The sequence below is a fragment of the Arvicanthis niloticus genome, chromosome X (assembly GCF_011762505.2).
Source record: "Arvicanthis niloticus isolate mArvNil1 chromosome X, mArvNil1.pat.X, whole genome shotgun sequence".
Classification (NCBI taxonomy): Eukaryota; Metazoa; Chordata; class Mammalia; order Rodentia; family Muridae; genus Arvicanthis; species Arvicanthis niloticus.
In genome coordinates this window covers 66084184-66106661 of record NC_047679.1, presented here as the reverse complement: position 1 = coordinate 66106661, position 22478 = coordinate 66084184, and the positions used below count along the sequence as shown (strand labels likewise).

The following is a 22478-nucleotide window of genomic DNA, read 5'->3' as shown; positions in this document are numbered from 1 at the left end:
ATGTAGCAGAGGATAGCCTTATCTGACATCAGTGGGAGGGGAGGCCCTTGGTCCTGTGGAGACTCCATGCCCCAGAGTAGAATAATGCTAGGGCCTTGAGGAGGAAATAAGTGGGTGGTTGAGTGGGTGGGGAAGCACCCTCATAGAAGCAGGGGGGTGCAGAGATGGGGGTTTGTGGAGGGGAAACAGAAAAGTGGGATAATATTCGAAGTGTAAAAAAATAAAATATCCAATTAAAAAAGATAAAATATAAAAAATATATTTAATAAAACATTTATTTTAGACAACTATTTTTCTTCATAATGAAGGAACATTTCCACTAAATGACTCTTATAATTGCTAATAAGGATGCTGTGACCATGTAGAATGTTTATTATTTGATGATCTTGACACAGAGACTCTCTACTCGAAGATTTTCTACTCCTGAGAGGAAAGAGCTTGTGTGTTTACTCTTACTTATTGTTCAATGCAACAACTCCAACTGTGCTTCTTGGAGTTGACATGCTGGCCACATAATTCCACTGACGTCCATCAGGATCCCATCTTTCTACAGTATTGAGATAGCTCCATCCATCGTGACCTCCAACAGCATACATTGGTCCTTCAAGTGTGGCTACACCTAAAGAATAACATAATAATTATAAGGGCACACTTAGGCATATAATACCTTTATTTTCACCTTACAAGAAACCAACTGCCAAAAACACCCTCTGTATTTTATATTTGAAATAGTTTTCTGTAGATGTGAATACTTTGATTCTTGTATGATGATAAATTTGGTCTTACTATCATAAAAACTTCACTGATATATATATATATATATATATATATATATATATAATGTGTATATACATATATGTATACATATATGTATATATATGATTATATACATATGTATATATGCATATGTATATATACATATATACACATACATATATACATATATGTATATGTATACATATGTATATATACATATGATATATATATATATATATATATATATATGTCAAGGAAAGCTATCATTCTTGTATCATGAAATTCGACAGAAGTAGTATAGTACCAGGAAAGGAACTGAATGGAAACTAACATTTTTTCTGGCATTATTTCAACATTGTTTGTTAATGTAAATACACACAGGAAAGGATACTTAAGATAAACCACTACTTCCAGGCTTAATGTGGAATCTCTTCTCAATTCATATTTGAATACAAGGTTAAAATAATTTCCTTGAGATAATTCAATAATCATATATTTTTTGAGGTTTAGCTGTAAGTTTTTATAGAAATTAATAATGATCTCTTCTTGCCTCTCAGGACTCTGAGTATTGGGCTTTGCTTTCACTTTCATCTTAATCAGACTCACATTGTGTTTGTAAACCCGTATCACATATGCAATTATTCACAACTGTTAAACTGTATTTTAAAAACTTGTCTTTATTTCTCTACAGAATGTGACTGTGTATAATAAGAATTACATTGATATAACAGATAATAACTACATTCTATATGATTTAGCAGAAACTGTTTATCAAGACAAATGAGGAGACAATTTCAGTCCTGGAACTGATACTTAGTAGCCTAGCCCTATTAAAGTCTATTGTGCTAATAGATAAATAACTGAGTGGTTAAAAGTGGGGGTGAGATTGCCAAGGACTAGAGAAGTTCAGTTCTAGCACTCATGACTGGCAGCTCACAACTGCCTGTAGCTCCAGCTCCAAGAAATATGACATGGTCTTCAGTTCTCCAGGGCACCATTTAAACATTCATAAACCCATATATAGACACACTTGCCTACACATGATTTTAAAAAATAAACCTAAAATTTCTATTGTGTAAAACAAAAAAATCAAGTACTTTATTTTTCAAATACCATAATATTTAATGCATATGGAACATGGGATAAAAAAATATATACCTTGACACATATTCAGAAGAATTAAAGTTCTCCTCTAGTCTACACAACCATACTCATTCTTAAACTGCTTAAAAAACCGCTGCCTTAATTATATTTTAGAGCTCTGATCAACAAAAGTGCTAATCATAAACATGTTTATGCTAGGCCTCTACCCTAAGTCTTTCAATAAATGCAAATTTGCTTGTTGTGGCATGCATAATATTCTAATTAAAACTTAAAATGCTTTTCCATTGTCAAAAATTTTATACTCTGAACTGAACTTGGATAAAGTATTTTACTGCCTTTTATCTTTTTCATAAAATATCCCTTCTGAAAATTATTCTCTTCTCTGAAATGGAAACCTTTCAAGTGTTGGTAGAAGGATATAGAATTAAAATATATTATGTTACAATTAAAGATTTCCATGAACATTTCAGGTTTGCTTAACCTCCCCAGAACTCTGAAGTTAATGTTACTCTTTGAATAACTCCTTATAAAGTGAAGCTATATCTAATTTTAAAAGCTTTCCTGAACATTTTTTTCAGTAATTATATACCATTAAATATCATACCTAGCCCATGCCTATGTGTTGACATAGGAGGCATCACAACCCAGGTTTTAGTAACTGGATTAAAACATTCCACAGTATTCAAAGTTTTTAAGCCATCTCTTCCTCCCACAACATAAAGTTTATTATCAACAACTGCAACTCCAAACTGAAGTCTACGTCCACTCATAGTGCCAATATGGATCCAACTGTTGGTTCGGAGGTCATACTTCTCAATTGTAGTGGTACCTGTTAAAGATATAATTAGCAATGATGAAACCACTTTAAAATTCTGAATTTGCTTGTTTCACATTATGTGTTCTAATTAGCAGCATAGCATAGGAAAGAGCTCAAATTAAATTAACTAGCTCAGATGATAGTTCTAACTGAAACATAAGGCAATGAGTGATACTTCTGGGTTGAACTGGAATATTGAGAAGGAAATCGTTTTATATATGTGGCTTATGTCATCAAAATATGAGTATTGTGCTAATATTAAATATAACACAAAATAAAATAAATATGTAGTACCAACACAGGTGTCCAACATCATATTTATAATGAAAAGCCCATTTATTGGATTCTGTTATTGCATATTATATATCCTTAAAATTTTAATTATAATAATTATTCTTTACTTCTGTGTTTTTCTACAATTTAAGGATTTATTCATATTGCGAATATAGGTGTGTATGTATATATATGTGTGTGTGTACATATGAATTAAACTTTAGGTAGATGACTAAATAATCAAGAATTAAACTTGCTTTTAAGCATGTTTCTCAAAATGTTCCATGGTCATTGTGTAAAGAATTGTGGCTACAGGTGTACACTTCTGAGGAATTATCTCATTGATGAAAGTTTTAATTTAAACTTCTGAAATGTCAATTTAGTGAAATAGTATATACTCTCACCTGTACATGAGTCAGTTTGTACTATTACTGTAATGGAGTTTTCACTTCTGTAGACAATGCATTTTGTCATTTACTCAAAGTGTTTTTTAGTTAGGGCTGATTCTTCATAGTGAATAGGCTTCTTTTTCAGAATATATGACCTTTTAAAATTTCTTTTTATAAATGATTTATTTATTTTACGTATATGAGTATACCATTGCTTTGTTCAGATACACCAGAAGGGAGCAAAAGACCCCATTGCAGATGGTTGTGAGCCACCATGTGATTGGTGGGAATTGAACTCAGGACTTCTGGAAGAACAATCAGTGCTCTTAACTACTGAGCCATCTCTCCAGCCCCAATGAATAGACTTCTAATGAATAAACTTAAAGTGAAAGTTGGGCAAATTAGTAGTCACTTCTATACTTTTGCATCTAATTCTTTCCTGTTTTATTGTTGTTCTTAAGTGCTGACACTGTTTTTTCAAGAACCTGAAACCACAAATTGACATTTCAAAGTAGTAGAAAGAGTTTTGCTGCTATCTCTTCTGGAATAGTGGCAATAGAGATAAAGGAACATATACTTTCAACAAGAATTCATTCAAAGCATTTCAAGATTATCTAATTTTAAAATGCCCAAAGTTGAAGTAATAGAAGCTCTCATCCAGTATTGTGGCCAGACTTGCAAAGTGTTTTCAAAAGGTACTCACAACTACTAAGTCTTATTATTCTCCTAATAGTCTGAAACTTCCCATAGAGCGTTTTATGGTGTCTCTATCTAACAAGAACTCAGAGACCCTCAAAATGAAAGGCTTAGCTGCTTCTTAAACTGAACTTTGGTAATAGAATTCAATCATAAAAATCTATTTTGCTTATTTTTTAGAATCAGGCATGTAGCTTTATATACTTATAACTACTTTTTGGGTTTCTTTTTGTTTTTAAGACATTTATTTAAGTTTAAAATAGACACAATATTATTGAAAATAACAAACTAGAAGCAAATACAACAAACACATAAAAAGTTTCCATAATGTACCAGAGAAATGGCTCAGGAGGTAAAGTTGCTGGCAGCTAAGCCTGATGCCTGCCATTTGATGGCAAAGAGAAAACTGATGCCTGTAAATTGTCTCCACATGCACACTGTGGCACATGTGTTCACATAAGCAATTAATAAATAAAATCAACACTTAAAATTGTTTCTATATTGCAGATGATGTCTTTATAGGTATCACAAATTCAAACCTGAATTATAGCTCAAAACTAGCGAATTATCCTAGCATGTGTAAAACCCTGAACTGATTCCCAGCACAGGAAATAAAAAAGAGCACAATCAATGATAATTGCATTTTCTTTTTTTTTTTTTTTTTTTTTTTTTTTTTTTTTTTTTTTTGCATTTACTACGTTTAGCTTTCAATTTAAGTACCACAAAGCTGTTACTGTTATTGTATTCACTTCAATGAAGCCAGGAACAGTGGCTCATGTCTGTGATTCCAGCACTTGGGATGATGAGGATGACTGCCATGACCTTTGAGGTCAACCTAAGCTATGAAAGCAAAAATTAAATGAAAAATGAAAAATAAAACAATAAAAGACAAAATGGTCCAATTGAAATTAATTATGGTATCTCATAGTGTTTGTTATATTCTGAAGAACACTTGCTATATGAGGTAGTTCCAGAATTTCAGAAATAATTCCATTTACAATCTCATTTTCAGAGGTTAAATTTCAAATATATTTTCTAGAATTCTGTGTTTGTTTGTTTGTTTGTTTCAAGGAAGGGTTTCTCTGTGTAGCCCTGGATGTCCTGGAGATCACTCTGTACATCAGGGTGTCTCAAACTCAGAGATCTACCTGCTTCTGTATCTGAGTGCTAGAATGAAAGGTGTGCACCACCAATACACAACTTCTTCTAGAGTTTGCATATTGCAAAGTTAGTCTATAATATGGCAATCAATGTGTAAAGGTGTTTGAATTAGAAGAACCGATAAAATCATGAATTATTATCCTGAGAAAAGAATTCATTCTGTTCACACAAGACTCTGTTAGTTATTATGAGAACAGGTGATTGCTAAGCAAAAATCAAAGAGAATTTTAAAGAAAAGATAGTAATAAAAAGAAAAGATAATAGATGGGTAAGCAATAATAAACTCTATTACATGTATGTTTTAAAAAGACAATGAAACTATAACATTCTAAAATGAATGCACACTAATAAAAATCAAAGTTCCTCCTCTATATGCTTTTTGCTCTTTTCACTTTTTTCCTTCTACTTCCCACCATGTTAGACTTCCATCTCTATTTTTGTAAGTGTCTATTATTTTAGATTTCCAAGACTCAGACTTTTATAGTAATAGAAAATGCATTAGGTGAAATACGTTTTATAATTAATTAGCATATTTTCTTTTTACTATCCCAATTTCCAACCAAAATAATGGATTTTTATATGGATAGAACCTTCAGTTTATAGTTCACTTTGTCAATGTATCAATTTGATAAATGGTACATTGTATCATACAAGTTCAGTTTTTGGTTTATAAGTATGATTGTCTCTTAGTATGATCTACATTCTGTACAATCAAATTTAACTTTTAAAATATTTGCTTTAGGTTGGAGAGATGATTTGGTTGGCAGGAGCATTGACTGTTCTTCTATAGACACAGGTTCTATTCCCAGCATCCACATGGTGGCTCAAAACCATCTGTATTATAACTGCAGTTCCATGAAACCTATTGAGTCTTCTAGTCTCTTTGAGACTATACTCATGGATTCCAAACATGCAGGTGGTTCATAGACATACAGGAAATGAAAACATCCTTTCATGTAAAATAAAATAACAAAAATTAAGTTTTTGATTTATTATATTATCAAAATACATAGCAAGAATGAAAAAGCACTTGCAAATAAATAAGGCTATAGATAAAACATGTTCAAAGAGGACAAGGACAATGCCTTCAGAAACTGCTCCTTTCATTTCTTGGAATTCTTATTCATGTAAAATCAAGCATTTATTGCAAATTTGAAGTGATGATCTTGCTTTCAGCATTTCATTCAATATTTTTGAAATTAGTCTTTAAGTAGCAGAGAGTTGAAAGCAGTATCTGGAGCTCACTGTTCCATGTGTGTCAAAAATATACTTGGATGCACTTATCCTTTCAATTTAAATAAATAAATAATTGTAAATAATTTTTCTGAAAAGATTTGATTGGAAAAACTGAATGTTCAAACCTAGACTTGTGTTGATAAAGTAAAATCGCTACTAGCAGTTAGATAAGTCATAATTAAAGATTATCATCCAAGAGATAAGAAGGAAAATGAGATCACAAAAATCATACAAATTACCCTAATTATGAAAAACAGCTTCAGATACACTTACATAACAAGGATTTAATAGCATCCTTGTAACGTGGAGGCTGTTAGAAATATCTCTTCTTTTTCAAATGAAGACATTTTCCCAACTAATTAATGTGTTGCTTTTACCTTTAGCAGCATCCATACCTCCCACAGCATAAAGTGCCCCCACAGTTGATTTTCTAGGCTTTGTACGAGGGCTTTGCAACATGGATCGTCTCTCAGGCAAGAGATGATACTTCATAGCTTCCATTAGTAGCTTCTGACATTCCAGATCACCACTAAACATCGAGCTGTTTTCCAGATCTGCAAGCAACTGGAAAGTAATAATGCATGACACATATATCAGGTGTCCAACATCAGAAAGAACATGATTTATATCTATTACATGAAGCACTTATAAAAAGAATTGGCAAAAGTAATCAAAGAGAATAGCTATAGCAACACAAAACTAGGTATTTCATTTACTGTTCATAGCTAATAAAATAAGTGTATTATTTTTGTTTGTATTTGGACTATCAGAGATATCATGGAAACATGCTCTGTTAAGATATTATCTTTTGTAGGAATACTGTATCTTTATCATTATATGAGAGTATTATTTTGAAACAATATGCTTTTAATAGTGAGTTAGTGTACATATGAAACTAGTCAAGACCAGCAAAAGTAGTTAATAGATCCTATCACTACCTGATACAATATAAATAACAATGATGAAGTATATGTAAAATATTGTTCCCAAGATGAACTGGAGAAAACTCTTGAACATATTTCATAATGTTGACATGTGTTATATTCTATTAATATGTTTTTGGGATTATGGATACATGCTGTCATAGTATATCAAAAGAAATATCAAGCAAGTTTCTAGAGTGAAATTATTAATCTCTTCTCATAAGATTTCTCTGGCATTTTCTTCTTTTTCTGATTAATTTCAGTTCTGCTTTCTTTCAACTTATAATCTCTGGTAAAATCACTATTTTGATTTGCCTGACAGAACTGTAGGTATTTTTTTAACATAGTATTTGAAATTGGTTTGAAGTCTAAGCTACACAACTTTTCCCTAAAAATTGCTTTATAGATTTATCATCTTTATATATTTTATTTGTATGGTGTTTAGAACATATTCACTTGTTTTAGAAAGCCTACATATTCATGCCATTGCCTATAATTAACAGCATCAGGATATTTTCACATGAAATACATTTTAAGCATAAAGCATTATTAGAGTTGAGAGAACAAGAGTTGCATGTTTCTAATATAGAGAAGATTAAATTAATACCTGCTGAAAAATACACAAATCTATACAAAGAAGTGTAAGTTTAAAATTTTTGGATAAATTAGCTCTTCTCAGGTTTTTGCATACCTAAACATATCTGATCCACAGACTAAGACATATATTAGTGTTCCTGTTGCTAGACAGTCATTTGGATGCTCTCAGTAGAGATTAAGATCTTATATTTTTAAAAGTTTATAGACATTATCATGCTGCTGTTCTGAGGGCATCTTCTATGGCATTACGTAAGAGGATCTAATAATTTTCCAAGATTCTCATATTCACACAAACATAAAATTTCCACATATTCTGAATTTCAGCTATCCATTGTTTATTTAGAATCTTGAGAGCAACATTATATGTATAGTTGAGTATTTATCTTTTAGGTATTAATATTGAGTTGTCTTTTGTATATACAATAGGCTCAAGAAGGTAATTAGTATTATGTCATTAAATATGGATAGATTATCAAAGAACATGTGGAATTTCTTAGTTTAATTAAAGCTTATTAGAAACTATCTGATATCACAGTCAGTTCTAAAGGGATATTAAAGCTGTTATTAAAAAACGAAAAATACAGACATCTTAACTTCAACACCAAAAAATACAAACCAAACTCAAAGTCAAGAAACATAAACAAATAACAAAAATCATTGCTGAATATAATGGAATGGACACTAAATGAACATTATAAAGCCAATGAAATAATCAAAGTCAAGGGCCAAATTTACAAAGATTACAGATGAAAAAAAAACCAAACATTACAACAGAGAAAGATTAAATCCAGAGAATCATTAGAGAATATTTTTAAAATGCATGTTCAAAAATTTCTGGAAAGTATATGATGAGGGATAAATTCTTAAACTAAAATTAAATTCAGGAGATATAAAAAGTGTTCATTATAGTTTAATAATAGTAAGTTAAAAGAGCCAAGTCTTATCAGATTATTCCAAGAAAAAGAAAATTCTAGACAGATTCACTGAAGAATTCTACCATGTTTTAAAAGAAGAAACAATGTAAACTTGTCTCAGATAATTCAATAAAGCAAAAGGACATAGAATTCTATAGAAAGCATACTAAAAGAAGCTAGCACTATCCTAAACCTAAAAGCATATACATACATACATACAAACAAGCAAAAGTAACACCTGAAAATTTTAAATCAACTTTCCCAATGAACATAGACACTACATATCTCAATAAAATACTTGCAAAATATTTGAATAGTATGTAAAAATTGTCATACAACATTATCAAATGGGCTTGATTTTAAGAATATGAGGAAGGTACAGCAACTGTAAATCAACAAATGTAAAACTTTAAATTAATAGACACAGATATAGAATCTACAAAATGATTTTAATAGATATTAAAAAGACTTCCGTGTACTTCAATATCACTTCAGGATAAAAATCCCTGAAAATTATTACTAGATGCAACATACTTTAATATAATAAATAATGTAAAAGAAAACTTCATAGTTTGCTTAAATTATGATATTGAAGTTTATATAGTATTACAAAATAAGGTACTAGCACAAAAACTGTGAATGCACATACACATACACACATATATGTAGATCAATGGAACAGGTAGAAGACTGTGAAAGAAACTGCTGTATTACTAAGGCAATTATTAAATAATAAGAAAGTGAAAAGCATTTAATTTGATAGCAGGAAGACAAGAATGGCCACTTTTTCCATTCCAAGTCAATGAACTGTTTGAATTATTAGCCAAATCAATAAGGCAAATGTATGATTCATATAATCGCCATTATTTGTGTGTGCTTATGATATAATTATATATGCAATAAAGGACTTGACTATAAACTCTTAGATGTGATAAACATTGTTAGAAAAGTATCACTATACAAAATTGATATATCAAGATTCGTAGACTTTATGAGTAACAATAGCAACCATGCTGAGGAAAACAAGAAAAATTTTATTTATAATAGCTGAAAAGTAAACTACCCAGGAATAAACCTATTTAAGATCACCAAAATGTTCTACCAAGAAAACTCTAAAGGACTGAAGAAGTAAAGGCTACACAAATGAAAGCAAGGTACAGATTCAATGTCACTAACAAAATTACAATGGCATTGGTCAAAGATAGCAAGAGTGAAACATCCAAAAACTCATATGGACACACAAAATACCACAAATAGCCAACGAAATCTTAAGCAAGAAGAATGCTAAGGCATCATAATATTTAATTTCAAAAAGTAGTACAACACCATTTAATAATAAGCATGATTCTTGCACAAAGCTGACTACAAATATACCATTGAGAGAGAGAGAGAGAGAGAGAGAGACAGAGAGAGAGAGAGAGAGAGAGAGAGAGAGAGAGAGAGAGAAAGAGATTCAAATGGGACAGCTTAGAGTACTAAGAATAAACTATACCCCTACAGCATAATTTTTGATAAAACTTTAAGTAGCAAAGATTTTTGTCCTTAGCACATAAAGTGATAGGAATCAGATATTAATATGCATAAGAATGAGTCTAATTTCTACTTCTTACCCTACACCAATCAATTCTAAATGGATCGAGGATCTAAACAGAACAGCTGAAACTGAGAAAAAGAGGAAGAAATCTGAAAAAGAAACTCCAAAGACTCAATAAACAGCAACATTAATTGGAGATTACATAAAATAAATAAAAATCTTCACAGAAAACAAATGCAACAGACATCTACAGAATAGAAGATAATTCGTTGCCAACTACACTTTTAACAACAGTTAATATCTAACATCCACAAAACCTTAGAACTTAAAATACCAAATACACAATTTATCCAACCAATAAAAGGACAAATGAATTGAACCGAAAATTCTCAAACTAAAAAAAATGCAAATGGCCAACGAACATATGAAAAAAAGTTTCAATATTCTTAGCCATCAGGGGAACACAAAATAAAACCACACTGCCCTTCCATCTCACTCCCATCCGAATCGACATCATCAATATATACCTGTAAGAAAAAATTTTTAAAAAATTTAAAATTCAAAATTTAAAAAACTTAAAAAAATAACATATTTGAGAGATGTGAAAAGAAAGCCTAGCATACTGCTATTGCAAAAGTAAACTGGTAAAAAGAAATTAGTATGAATTTTCTTCAAAAATCTAGAATAAGAACTACTATATAATCGAGCTACACCATCCTAGGAATATGTCCAAAGAAATCTAACTTAGCATTCTATGTAGACAGTTATCTGCTTACCCATGATTACTGAAATACTAGTCACAAACTCCTTCATATGGAATAAACCTGAATTCCCATCCACAGATGACTGGATACAAGAAAATGGTATTGCACTAAGCCATAAAGACATACTAGATAATACCATTTGCCAGACAATGGAGGGAATTTCAGACCATTCTCAGCCAAAGGAGCTAGTTCTAGAGACAAATATCAATCACCATTATCACTTATATACAGAATCTAGTATATAGTTTTATGCATCTGTCCATATATGTGTGTGTCCCATCTACTTTCATGTCATTTATATTTGTTGGGAATAAAAGAAATACAGAAGGAGAACTTGGTAGATATCAGTAAACTGTCAACAATCTATAGTAGATGCACATGAAATGTGATAAGGAGAAATCTTCCATGATTTTGTATGCAAATTTAAAAAATACAAAATAATGTCAGGTATTTTTTTACTTCATTAAGATAGAATAATAGCAACTTTAGAAAAAAATTAACTATTGCTTGACTTTACAATAACATTTATATGGACACACATATAAGTAAGTAAAAGATGAAGGTTAAAAGGAATTTTGAGTTTATTAGCATTTGTTTCAATATTAGTATTTAATTGGGGGAAATTGTTATAAAATGTGTTAATTTTGCATTAATCTTAAAAGACCTCTTTTTTCCAAAGTAAATTATTTTGAATAGTTTATCTAGATTCAATAAATATAAAATCCATATTAGCATTATTTTCTTCTGTATTATACATAGCATATATATTACTGACCAGTTTCCAACAGAACTAAAATGTAGTTAATGCAAATGTTGCAATTGAACAACCAATGAGCTAATCTTGAATCTTCCTTAAGGACATTTATTTTTAGAATAATCTTTGCTATAATCCTTCAGTTCAGTATTCACAATGAGAATCCCATTATAATGAGTGCATCTGAAAGGACAGAAGCTTGCTTTCAATTACAGGAGATAATTGCCCATGTTTGTAGGTATTATCCAGGATCTGACTTCTCCTAAAGCCCCTTTACACAAAGCTGCTATGTTGATTATTACCACTTTGTTTAGAAGGTGAGTGGAAACAGAATAGGAGCCCTAGTCATTTTCTTTGCCTGTTATAATGCTATTTGGCAAGGAAGGAAACTGAAACTAATGGGTATTACAATGTTGGGGATCATCTGTAGGTTATTCTTTTAAGCTGCATTTCTTTTTCTCCATTATTAATACCCTTAATTGAAGAATGGCTTTCTATGAAGTGAATTCTATAGACATCTTTATTATACATTCTTTGAAAAAAAGGCAAATAATGATTGGTTTGCTGCCTACTAGTAATTTAGAAATCTAATTTCCATTATTTTGATAAAGTTCCATACCTGTGGCGAGAGTAATGGCAGTCTGATATAAGGAAGCAGCTTCGACAGATCTCGTTGTCTAGCCTGGGCATCATGACCTACCCAATGCATAAGGGCATGGAAAATTGTTTCTTCATCAGGCACGTTGATGTCATCACTACACAGAAGTTTTGATATTTCGTTAGCTGGAAGCAGCAGGAATTCTTGGTTCTTTACAACATCAATGAAGTGTTCCTAAAACAAAACAAAACAAACAAACAAACAAACAAAAGCATCGTCTGATACAGTAGTTGAGAAGCTGCTTAATGAAATAAGAATACAAAAGCAGTATATTTTGTTAACTTCCACAAAGATCAGAACACATATTTAACATACCTTATGTCAAATTTCCTTTTAAAATTGTCATATATTTCATCTGCTGTCAAAGTATAAGCAACCATGTCTCAATTTTTCATCAAAACATCACCATAATTTCTAGTTCTTAAACAAATATTTATGAAAACATGCTATTTCAAATAGTTTTACACTTGAATATCCCAAGTTTTAAGTGGAATAAACTATTGTACTCTTCAAACATAATTAAAGAGTTACATTTTCCCCCCTGGGGACATCTTAAGACAGATTCTAAGTAATTGGGAGCTTTGTATAAATCAAATTTTTACTTCACTTCTAACTCCTAGTTTATTCATTAATAAAAGGAGACGAGGTAGCAAATTTTCCTATAAATGAAAAACCAAGGCTGGTAATTCCATAATGAAATGCTGATGCCACAACTTTCCAAACTACTGTGACTATTTAAACAATAAATCCTTTTGTGATGAAGTCAATCAGTTGGGACATAAATGATGTTCTTAATGCTGCAGACCATTCTAGCTAACATTCATCCCATTTATAGCAAGCCATTGCAATGCTGCCTCACACAATAATCACACAAGTGTTAAGTGATCATTATGGAATTTTATGAGAGGACAGACAGACTTACTCTAATGAGAAACTTGTAGAACACATTTTTGATTTCCTATATAATGGGCTGGAATTTCTGAACTTAAGCATTAATCATAATGTTTATAATTCATGTTATAGTAAACATAATCTAAAATCATACTTACTACATTTTGCTCAATTGTGCAGCTGTCTTTTCTAAGTGATAAAGTAATTGTAGAAATGTTAAGAAATAATTAAAACACTATAAAAAATTTAAAGTATCACATTCACTGTTATTGTATGTTAATTCCAAAACTGTATTCTTCAAATAAAAATGGGAAAAGTGAGATGGAGAATTTCAGCGTGTAAAACCTAATCAATGCAAAAGTGCATCATAGAGAAGTTTATTTAAAATGCTTCTACTGAAAATTAAAGTAATAATAAGTAATTTTCATTGCTATTACTTCAGAGTTGTTGCCTCATAAGAATATTGAAAATTGATGAGCAATATACATTAGTGTAAATAAAAGTATATGTATTATGTTAAAAGATTGGTGAATGCCACTATGAAATTTAATAATGTAGAGAGTAAATATCTTAAATAGTTTTAATTTGAATTTATTTTGAACCTAATGTACTTTTCATTATGTAATTTGCCCTAAATTTTTTTATAATTTTTGTTACTCATTAAAGATACATACCCAATTTCTAATAACTTTTATACACTAAAAGTACTTTTTTATTATATTCTGAGTACTTTTATGACAGAGATAGAGACTTTTATGTGTCAACTTCATGTATTTATCTGAGAAAGACTGTGAATGAAAACCACACAAATCAGTATAGGTAAAGCTGCTTTCCTTATTCTACCATCTCAACTATAAATTCCGTGCATTATAATGCATTAGTGATTAACTTTTGAGTCACCAGTCATACATTGGTGTGACATTAAGGAAAAAAAATAAAAGCTCTTCCCTTTCGAGTTCCCCTTGGACTCATTTACTCAAGAGTGAGAATGGATTTGAATTCTCTATTTCATGATCTCTTTGTGTTCTGTCCTATTTATGTTGTATGAGTCTGAATCCATGCCTGAATAAGTATCTGCATCTGTCCCTTTGTGTTTATCTCCATGAGACTCTGTCTGGCGATGACAAACAACTTTGCTTTTTATTTATTGAACATCATAGGAAACATCGCATGGTGAAAGGATGGGATAGTTTATATAAATCTTTAACAGAGTTTTATAAAATATTAAGTCACTGGCTCCAACTGGTCCCAATTGAGAGAAGCAACAAACGTCATTGTATATCAACTAATATTCACGTTAGCTTTCAACCTCTATGTTAGGATGGAGAAAGTAATTTTCAGCTTCTGATTTTGCTACTCTCAGTAAAGAATGCAAAAATGTAGCCTGAATCAGATGCATAGAACAGTATAGAACCTCAGTTTTGAAGTTTACATTATCTTACATTGTGAAAGTTGATTACATGGAAAATCCAAAGGAAGTAAGGTTTTTTGTTACACTGTTCTATTAAAATCAGGCTAAATGAACAGTTTGAGTATATAGTAGGAGAGCAGTCTTAAGTCTTAAGTGTCCTCAAAGTGTGCTATTAACTATGGCTGTGAGGTCCAGCAAAAGCTGCAATCTCATAGAACGTAATAGATATTTTCATAATATTGCATATCCACCATTATTGAATACCTACACTGTCTATCAATATTCAAATAAAGTAATTATTTGTGTTCTAATCCTATTGAGACAATTGTAAAAATACTGTAAGAAGCATTTTTTTTTTAATTTTATTGTATTCAGGATAGATGCTAATATTATTGGAATGGGCATTAGGGGACAAAGCACTACTGCATGTTTATGGACATCCTGCTTTGACACTCAGTTTGAATAGCACAATGCAAAAAGGAAGACACGTTCATTTTGAGCAGCAAAAATAATTCAAGTTGTTTATCAGAATGTATTTTGTCTGCAAGAGTAAGATACCAGACAGGAAACTGTTAATACTTAGTTCAAGAATTTAAGCAATTTAACAGGAAGTTTTCATGTTTGGCTTTTATGGTAAGATTAACCTTTAACCTACATAACTGCTGTTCTTTTAGATTATATGGCAACTGTATTCAGGACACAGGAATATAAATAGCATGACTAAATAACACATTGTAAAATGTCAATCTGTGATAATGTGATTCTCCACACATTGGTATTGTTTTAGGATTGTATTTGAAACTTTGAATTCTGGGCAATCAGCTGGTGGGCCAAAGGGATAAATGAAGAAAAGAAATTATAAACAAAAAAATTTAGAGATCTCAAATTCTATATGCTAATATTTAGGAAAAATGTCCTAAAATGTATTACTTGTATTGAATAATTCTACATTTAGTTATTTTTCTCTAGTATACAATTGCCTCTTTTACAAATTTCAAATAACTGGAGCAATTTCATTTGTTCAAAGTATTCGTTTTTAGATAAAGTATTAAAGAGATCCATCTCTTTTGTAATTTACTGCTTTAGAGGTTAAATAGCTCATTTTCATTGTATCAGGGAAGCATTAGTAACGACAGTAAATATTTATACATTATACCCAAGGTTCATTTTCCCTTGATCCTTTCTAGTCTATATTTCACCTCATTGTTATCTAATTAAATAAACGTGGTTTTGTTCTGTACAAATTCTAAATAATTACAATCTACTGACATATTCACTTGATTCATTATAACTTGATAGAATTAAGAGAGATTCAGAAAGTTCAATAAATAAACTGAAATATTGTTTTTAACCAAACTTACAAGGTTTTTAAGATATAAATCCAATTCAATAAAATCATTTTTGTTACTATTCTTGATGATCTGTTGCTATTTTCATCTCCCTTTCACCTCCTTTTCATTCCCTAGATAGAATCTAAAGTATCCCAGGCTGGTCTCAGACTATTCTTAGTGAGTAGAGGATGACAAAGAACTCCTGATCCTCCTGCCCCTAGAATACAGGCTAGAATGCAGATATTAGTCACCATGATCAGTTTATGAAAGACCTGTAAATTGAATGCAAAGTGCTACGCATCTAGGCACAATCTAAGCTGTATCCACAGTCCTACCACTTTTTCAAACTGAGTAATGTTTAATTTTAATAGAAATCCTAATTTGTACAATGTTACAAAATAAATTGATAATTCTGCAACAAGTCAGAGAGGTAATGTTTTTAGTTCTGTATATTCAATTAGAAATACAGAGCTGTTCAATTTAATCATAAGCAAGATTTTAATTTTATGAAATTTAAAGACTTAAAACATTTTTAGTTCTGAAATGAAAAATTTGATTCAGTATTATTCAACTAAATAAAAGTTTTTCTAGGGCTGGAGAGATGGCTCAGAAGTTAAGAACACTGACTGCTCTTCCAGAGGTCCTGAATTCAATTCCTAGCAACCACATGGTTGCTCATAACCGTCTGTAATGGAATCTGATGCCCTCTACTGGTGCTGTCTGAATACAGCTACAGTGTACTCATATACATAAAATAAATAAATCTTAAAGAAGTTTTTCTAGTATATATTATGTACAGCTTATCTGAAAACTACATAAGTTTATATAGGCTTTCAGTTTTATCATAGAAAGTATATATTATTACAATAAACTAATTTTAAACAAATGATTTTACCATGGTGTACTTATGTGCCACATTCTGAAGCTCCATACAGCCCTGGGCATCTCCAAATGAGCGAATCCCTAGGCAGTTAGAAGGATGAAGCTGCTTTATGAGAAAATTGCAGCAGACATCAATGACCTGAGTCAGCTGTAAGAGACAGGCTGCAGACAGCAAATTTTCAATGGTGTCTTCTCTCAGTTGCAGCATACCTAAATGGTTTGAATTAGTAAAGAATGATTACATATCACATAAAATAGAGCACCGATATGTTATGTGACATTTTTGTTTTTCATATGACATCTATGCCTTTTAATCTTTAGTAGCTTCACTAGGAATATGGTTTAGGACCGAGAGATACAAAAGAGGTTTTTTGTACATGCAAATAAAGAAAAAGCCATCAGAGAAGAGTATAGAAAATGATTGTAACAAATCAATAATGAATATTGTAAAGAATGGTTACTGAGTAATTTTTATTGACTTAAACTATAATTTCATTTTTATACTAATCATTTCATATTTAATATATAAAAACATAAGAACACTTTGAATTTATACAATTTTAAATTGTTAATCATATATAAATGAAGCTGGGAAACCTCACATTATGAGTTTAAAGATGCAATATCATATTTTCTAAAGGTAAAATTGGTCATATGGTATAGTGACCTTTTTTCTAGGGGCATAGACCTTGATAAACAAGACATATACACATTTTTATCTCTTTTTGTTTGTACATTTATTATATGATAAGTTTACCTTAGCCCAAGTTTATGCTCAGAATTACCTTTGACACTGTCTCAAAATAAAGAAAATATTGCAAAGATTTCACAAATGAAAACTGCTCATTTGCATTGACATTTTGGCATTTGGCACTTACAAATTATCACAAGCAATTTAAATCACATATTTACAATGCTCTATTCATTATGTTTTAACAAGCATTATTGATACCTTATTGTAAACATTTCTAAATAAAATATATCCTTGTGTTTTATCATTTTAGCCAAGTTACAGAAGCTATGATCATTGTTTCTAATGGTTTCACATAGATAGTATTATTCTTAAAGAGTTTTTTTCATTCTAAAAATTCTTATATGGTTTCCACAGGCATAAATAAAAGAGTAATATGCAGTGGTATTTGCTCAATTTGTTTCAAACTATAATATAGTAGATATATGCAATACATATGGACATTTGCTTGTGTTATTTCTTTAATTGGGATTTAAAGGGAGATAACTGATAGTATATGATAAAACAAGAGTTATAAGCATATTTTATAAGTTTAAATTGCCAATTTCCCTGAATTCTTACACCTATAGAACCATAGAACCATATGAAAAATCGTCTTTTGTAGTAGACATCTCTCAACTAGTGTGATATTTAAAAATTATTGCTATTGGGACATCTATTAGTACATCCTTCATTGCCTATTAACAGCCTGTAAAATATATATATTACAGGCTGTTAGTATATATTACATATATATGTAAATAATCTACTATATTTTCAACAAGTTATAAATATTCATACTTTTCATTCTTTATAATTAAAAGTAATGCTGATATCAGTTGTGTACACATATTTGTATGCTCATATGCTTACTTCTCTTGTTTCAACTTGTTCATGGCAATTGACCTTTTATATGTGTTGCTGAACTTGAAGTTTTATTGAAAATTTTTGCATTCATGTTCATCATGAAGTTTGGCTTATGATTTTTATTTTATGTGTATATATTCCATTTAAATATTTATTTGCACAACACTCTCCATAAAGTGAGTTTAGTAGAATTCCTTTTCTTTATATGGTATAGAATCATACAAGAAGCATTGTTACTACTATTGCTTTAAATTTCTGGTAAAATTCAACAGTGAATGTAGTAGGTTTTGGGCCATTTAAATTATATTTTTGGTGCTTTAACTTTTATCAATGTCAATGCTTGTTTAAGATTGATCAAGGTTTTGCTTTTTTTCATATTATCTTGGGGTAATTTTGGTAATTCTTATGTGTTTATAGATTTACCTATTTCCATTAGATTTTCCAACTTATTGAAATATATGTTTTAAAATATACTCTAATTACTCTGAATTTGGTATCTACTGTTATGGTCCTCTTTCCTCTCTAGCTTTATTGAACTTGTTTAGTTTCTAAACACCCAACTCTTTATTTCATTAATCCTTTGTAGCATATTAGTCTTATATTTTAATTAATGTCTTTCCTGATCTTAATTATTATTTTCTGATTACTAAACTTGACAGTGAATTGTGATATCAATAATGTACATTAAATTGCTTATTTAAGATCTCTTTAACTTTTTAATGTAGACATGTATAGTGAAAATTTGTTCTTTGAATTGCTTTATTTTCTCTTACTATTTCTCATATTCTGTTTCCATTTTCCTTTGAATATAGGAATATTTTAATTTCTGTCCTGATTATCTGTGATTATACATTAATCATTTAATTTGTGATATGAAATGGCCATGCATTAGTAAAGTTTCTGTGATTCTTTTATTGATTTTTAGCTTTACTTAATTGTAATCAGGTAGATGCTATGTTTGTTTTTACAACTGTTCTGTTTTGATGAATTAGCCATGTCCAAGAGTTTACAACTGGCTGTAACTCCAGCTTCACTATCTAATAATCTCTTTTGGCCTTTGGGGGCACATACACTCAGATACACAGCCTGTCCAAAAACTATACATAATTAAAAATAATAAAATCTAATAACTTAATACTGCTAACACATAAAAGGCACATTCTTGTATTTTTATGTTAGATTAGCTCTCTCCTTTCATGGTACTAATATTGAACAGCATACTCTTCATAGTTTACATTATGGTGATTAATCTTTCATTTTGTATTTTTTATTTTAATGCTTTTAGAAAGTGACTTAACTGCTATATCATATATTTTCCATTCTTGTAGCATTAATAGTATTTAATACACATTGAAACACATGCTACATAATGTAGAGTTAATATTAGTTAATACACATTGAGAGCTTACCCGTATAAGCATACTGCACTAAAGAATTAAGTGCATTTGGATCTACTCCTTCCATTTTGACCTCTTCTTGTCTGGCTTCAAGCACATCATTAGTAAACATTGCAGCAAAATAATCAGACACAGCACTGAGAACCAATCTAGAAATAGGAAGGTTGAATCAATACTTATTATTAGTCAACAGTATCACAAATTGTAATGCAGAGCTTTCAATATGTTTTTAAAACTTATCAGCATACTTTCTCCATAAAAGTTTAAAATTGCCAGGCATGTTTCCAAATGCCTCTAATGCCAGAGCATGGGAGGATGAACCAGGCAGATTCTGTGAGTTCCAGGTAAGCCTGGTACATATAACAAGTTCCAGGCCAGACTGGGTTACATAGTAAGCCCCTGTCTTAAGATAAACATAAAAATATCACAATTTGTTAAATTGCACTGATGTTAGAAAGGACAACTAAGTGGGCTAACCTTTTTAGGGTTTGTGTTATTTTGTTATTATTGTCAATATTGCCAACTTTGTGTCTATTAAGTATCAGACAAGAAAATATTAACGTTTGAATATTTCAAAGTAGAAAATGATTTCCCAGTGGCCCAATTTATAATCAGTTTATCAATTTTTCTACATTCATACTTGTACCCTGTGGATATATAAGAGTATTTACCGGTGAGCTGGGATTTTAAGAGGTCCAGCAATAAGTAGCACATCACATAGTTTCTTCTCTTTCAAATAGCTTTCCATTTTACAGAGAGTATAATCTGCATGGTTGTGAGAATGATAGTGATCCTCAGAACTGGTATTCATTTGTTCAGGTTCCTCAACATATTGTCTGAAAGTTAAGTGAAAATGAGAATATAATTTATTGTATCATTTGTTACACATTTCAACTTTCTCCTAATTAATATGTATATATCTAGTGGAAACTTAGTCGATACTTCTATATGAAACATATTGAGTAAATTACATTAAAATTTGCAATCTAATAATAAATATATAACTATTATTAATGCCTAAACTTTTCAACTTCCATTCAAATGGAGAGTCATATTACTTTTATTCAGGTCAGCACTACAACAATGTATGCATCAATCTAATATTTATGTTTATAAAGTTATTACCCCCATTTTATGATATTTCTTTAGTGTTTTTATATTGAATTAAAAATAATATTTTCAATCATATGGACTAGGTGCTTTTGTCAGAAATACTTTTTTAAAAAATTAATTTAAAATTTTATACTATATAATTTTATCATATTCTTTCCTCTCCTCTAACTCCTCCCAAATCTATCCCATGCTTACCTACTACCCAACTTCAAACTATTCTCTCTCTCCCTCTCTCTCTCTCTCTCTCCCTCTCTCTCTCTCTCTTTCTCTCTCTCTTTCTTTCTCTCTCTCAAAGAGGAGCCAAAATTAAAAATAGAAACTTAAAAGATAACCAATAAGAGAAAAATGTGTCGTCGGGCGGTGGTGGTGCACGCCTTTAATCCCAGCACTTGGGAGGCAGAGGCAGGTGGATCTCTGAGTTCGAGGCCATCCTGGTCTACAGAGTGAGTTCCAGGACAGCCAGAGCTACACAGAGAAACCCTGTCTCGAAAAAAACCAAAAAAAAAAAAAAAAAAAAAAAAGAGAGAGAGAGAGAGAGAGAGAGAGAGAGAGAGAGAGAGAAATGTGTCAAAAACAAAACAAAAAAATTAGCCCAGAAAATATTGAGTCTATATTATTATTATTATTATTATTATTATTATTATTATTATTATTTGTGCCAACTACTCATGGTACCACTGGACATGGAGCTTGCCTTGGTGTGATGCTCCATTGTAGAAGCCTGGTTTTCCTTTTCCCAACAGGGATCAATTTTAAATAACTGTTTCATTAGCAGTAACACTTTATGTTCACTTCCCCTTCTCAGGGGTGAGATTTTATCTGGTTTGAGCCTGTGCAGGTTTTATACGTACTGTCATAATTCATTTGAATTCATATATGAATGAATTTGATTGTGTTTGGAAGAAGCTGTTTCCTTGGGATAATCCTCAATCTCTGGCTTTTACAATCTTGATAACTATAGTCTCAAGGTAATATAACTTCTTTTTATAATATAACATTATTAGAAAACAACTATGTATGTTTCAACAATGAATATCCACCCTTCAATATTGAGTATTTTGACATATATTGACTATAATTGGACATAAATTGAGTATAAGGGTCATGAAATTAATATCAATGAAAGTTAACTTTAAATATTTACCCTTGATAAAATTTAAATGCCTACAGGATCACACAGACTTCTATTTAGTAGATGCTTTAAAGTTTGCTAGTTGGAAAACCTCATTAAAATATATTTAAAATACTGTTCATACAGACCTGAGATACAGACAATTGCC

At 30.7% G+C, this 22478-nt stretch overlaps 1 protein-coding gene across 2 annotated transcripts in view; it reads right to left on the bottom strand.

The window, feature by feature from the left end:
• The window catches only part of Klhl4 (kelch like family member 4), a 66188-nt gene that overhangs the window by 7262 nt on the left and 36448 nt on the right, over nucleotides 1-22478 (bottom strand). Inside the window, exons 2-8 of one of the 2 annotated variants that reach the window (XM_034485194.1) lie at nucleotides 20757-20921; nucleotides 20098-20234; nucleotides 17105-17301; nucleotides 12538-12750; nucleotides 6828-6996; nucleotides 2465-2689; nucleotides 457-619 (exon numbers count right to left, since the gene is read on the bottom strand). In XM_034485194.1, coding sequence (XP_034341085.1) covers nucleotides 457-619; nucleotides 2465-2689; nucleotides 6828-6996; nucleotides 12538-12750; nucleotides 17105-17301; nucleotides 20098-20234; nucleotides 20757-20921 — 1269 coding nt within the window. Of the gene's footprint in view, nucleotides 1-456; nucleotides 620-2464; nucleotides 2690-6809; nucleotides 6997-12537; nucleotides 12751-17104; nucleotides 17302-20097; nucleotides 20235-20756; nucleotides 20922-22478 lie in introns of both variants that reach the window. The other variant, XM_034485193.3, reaches the window with a different exon arrangement.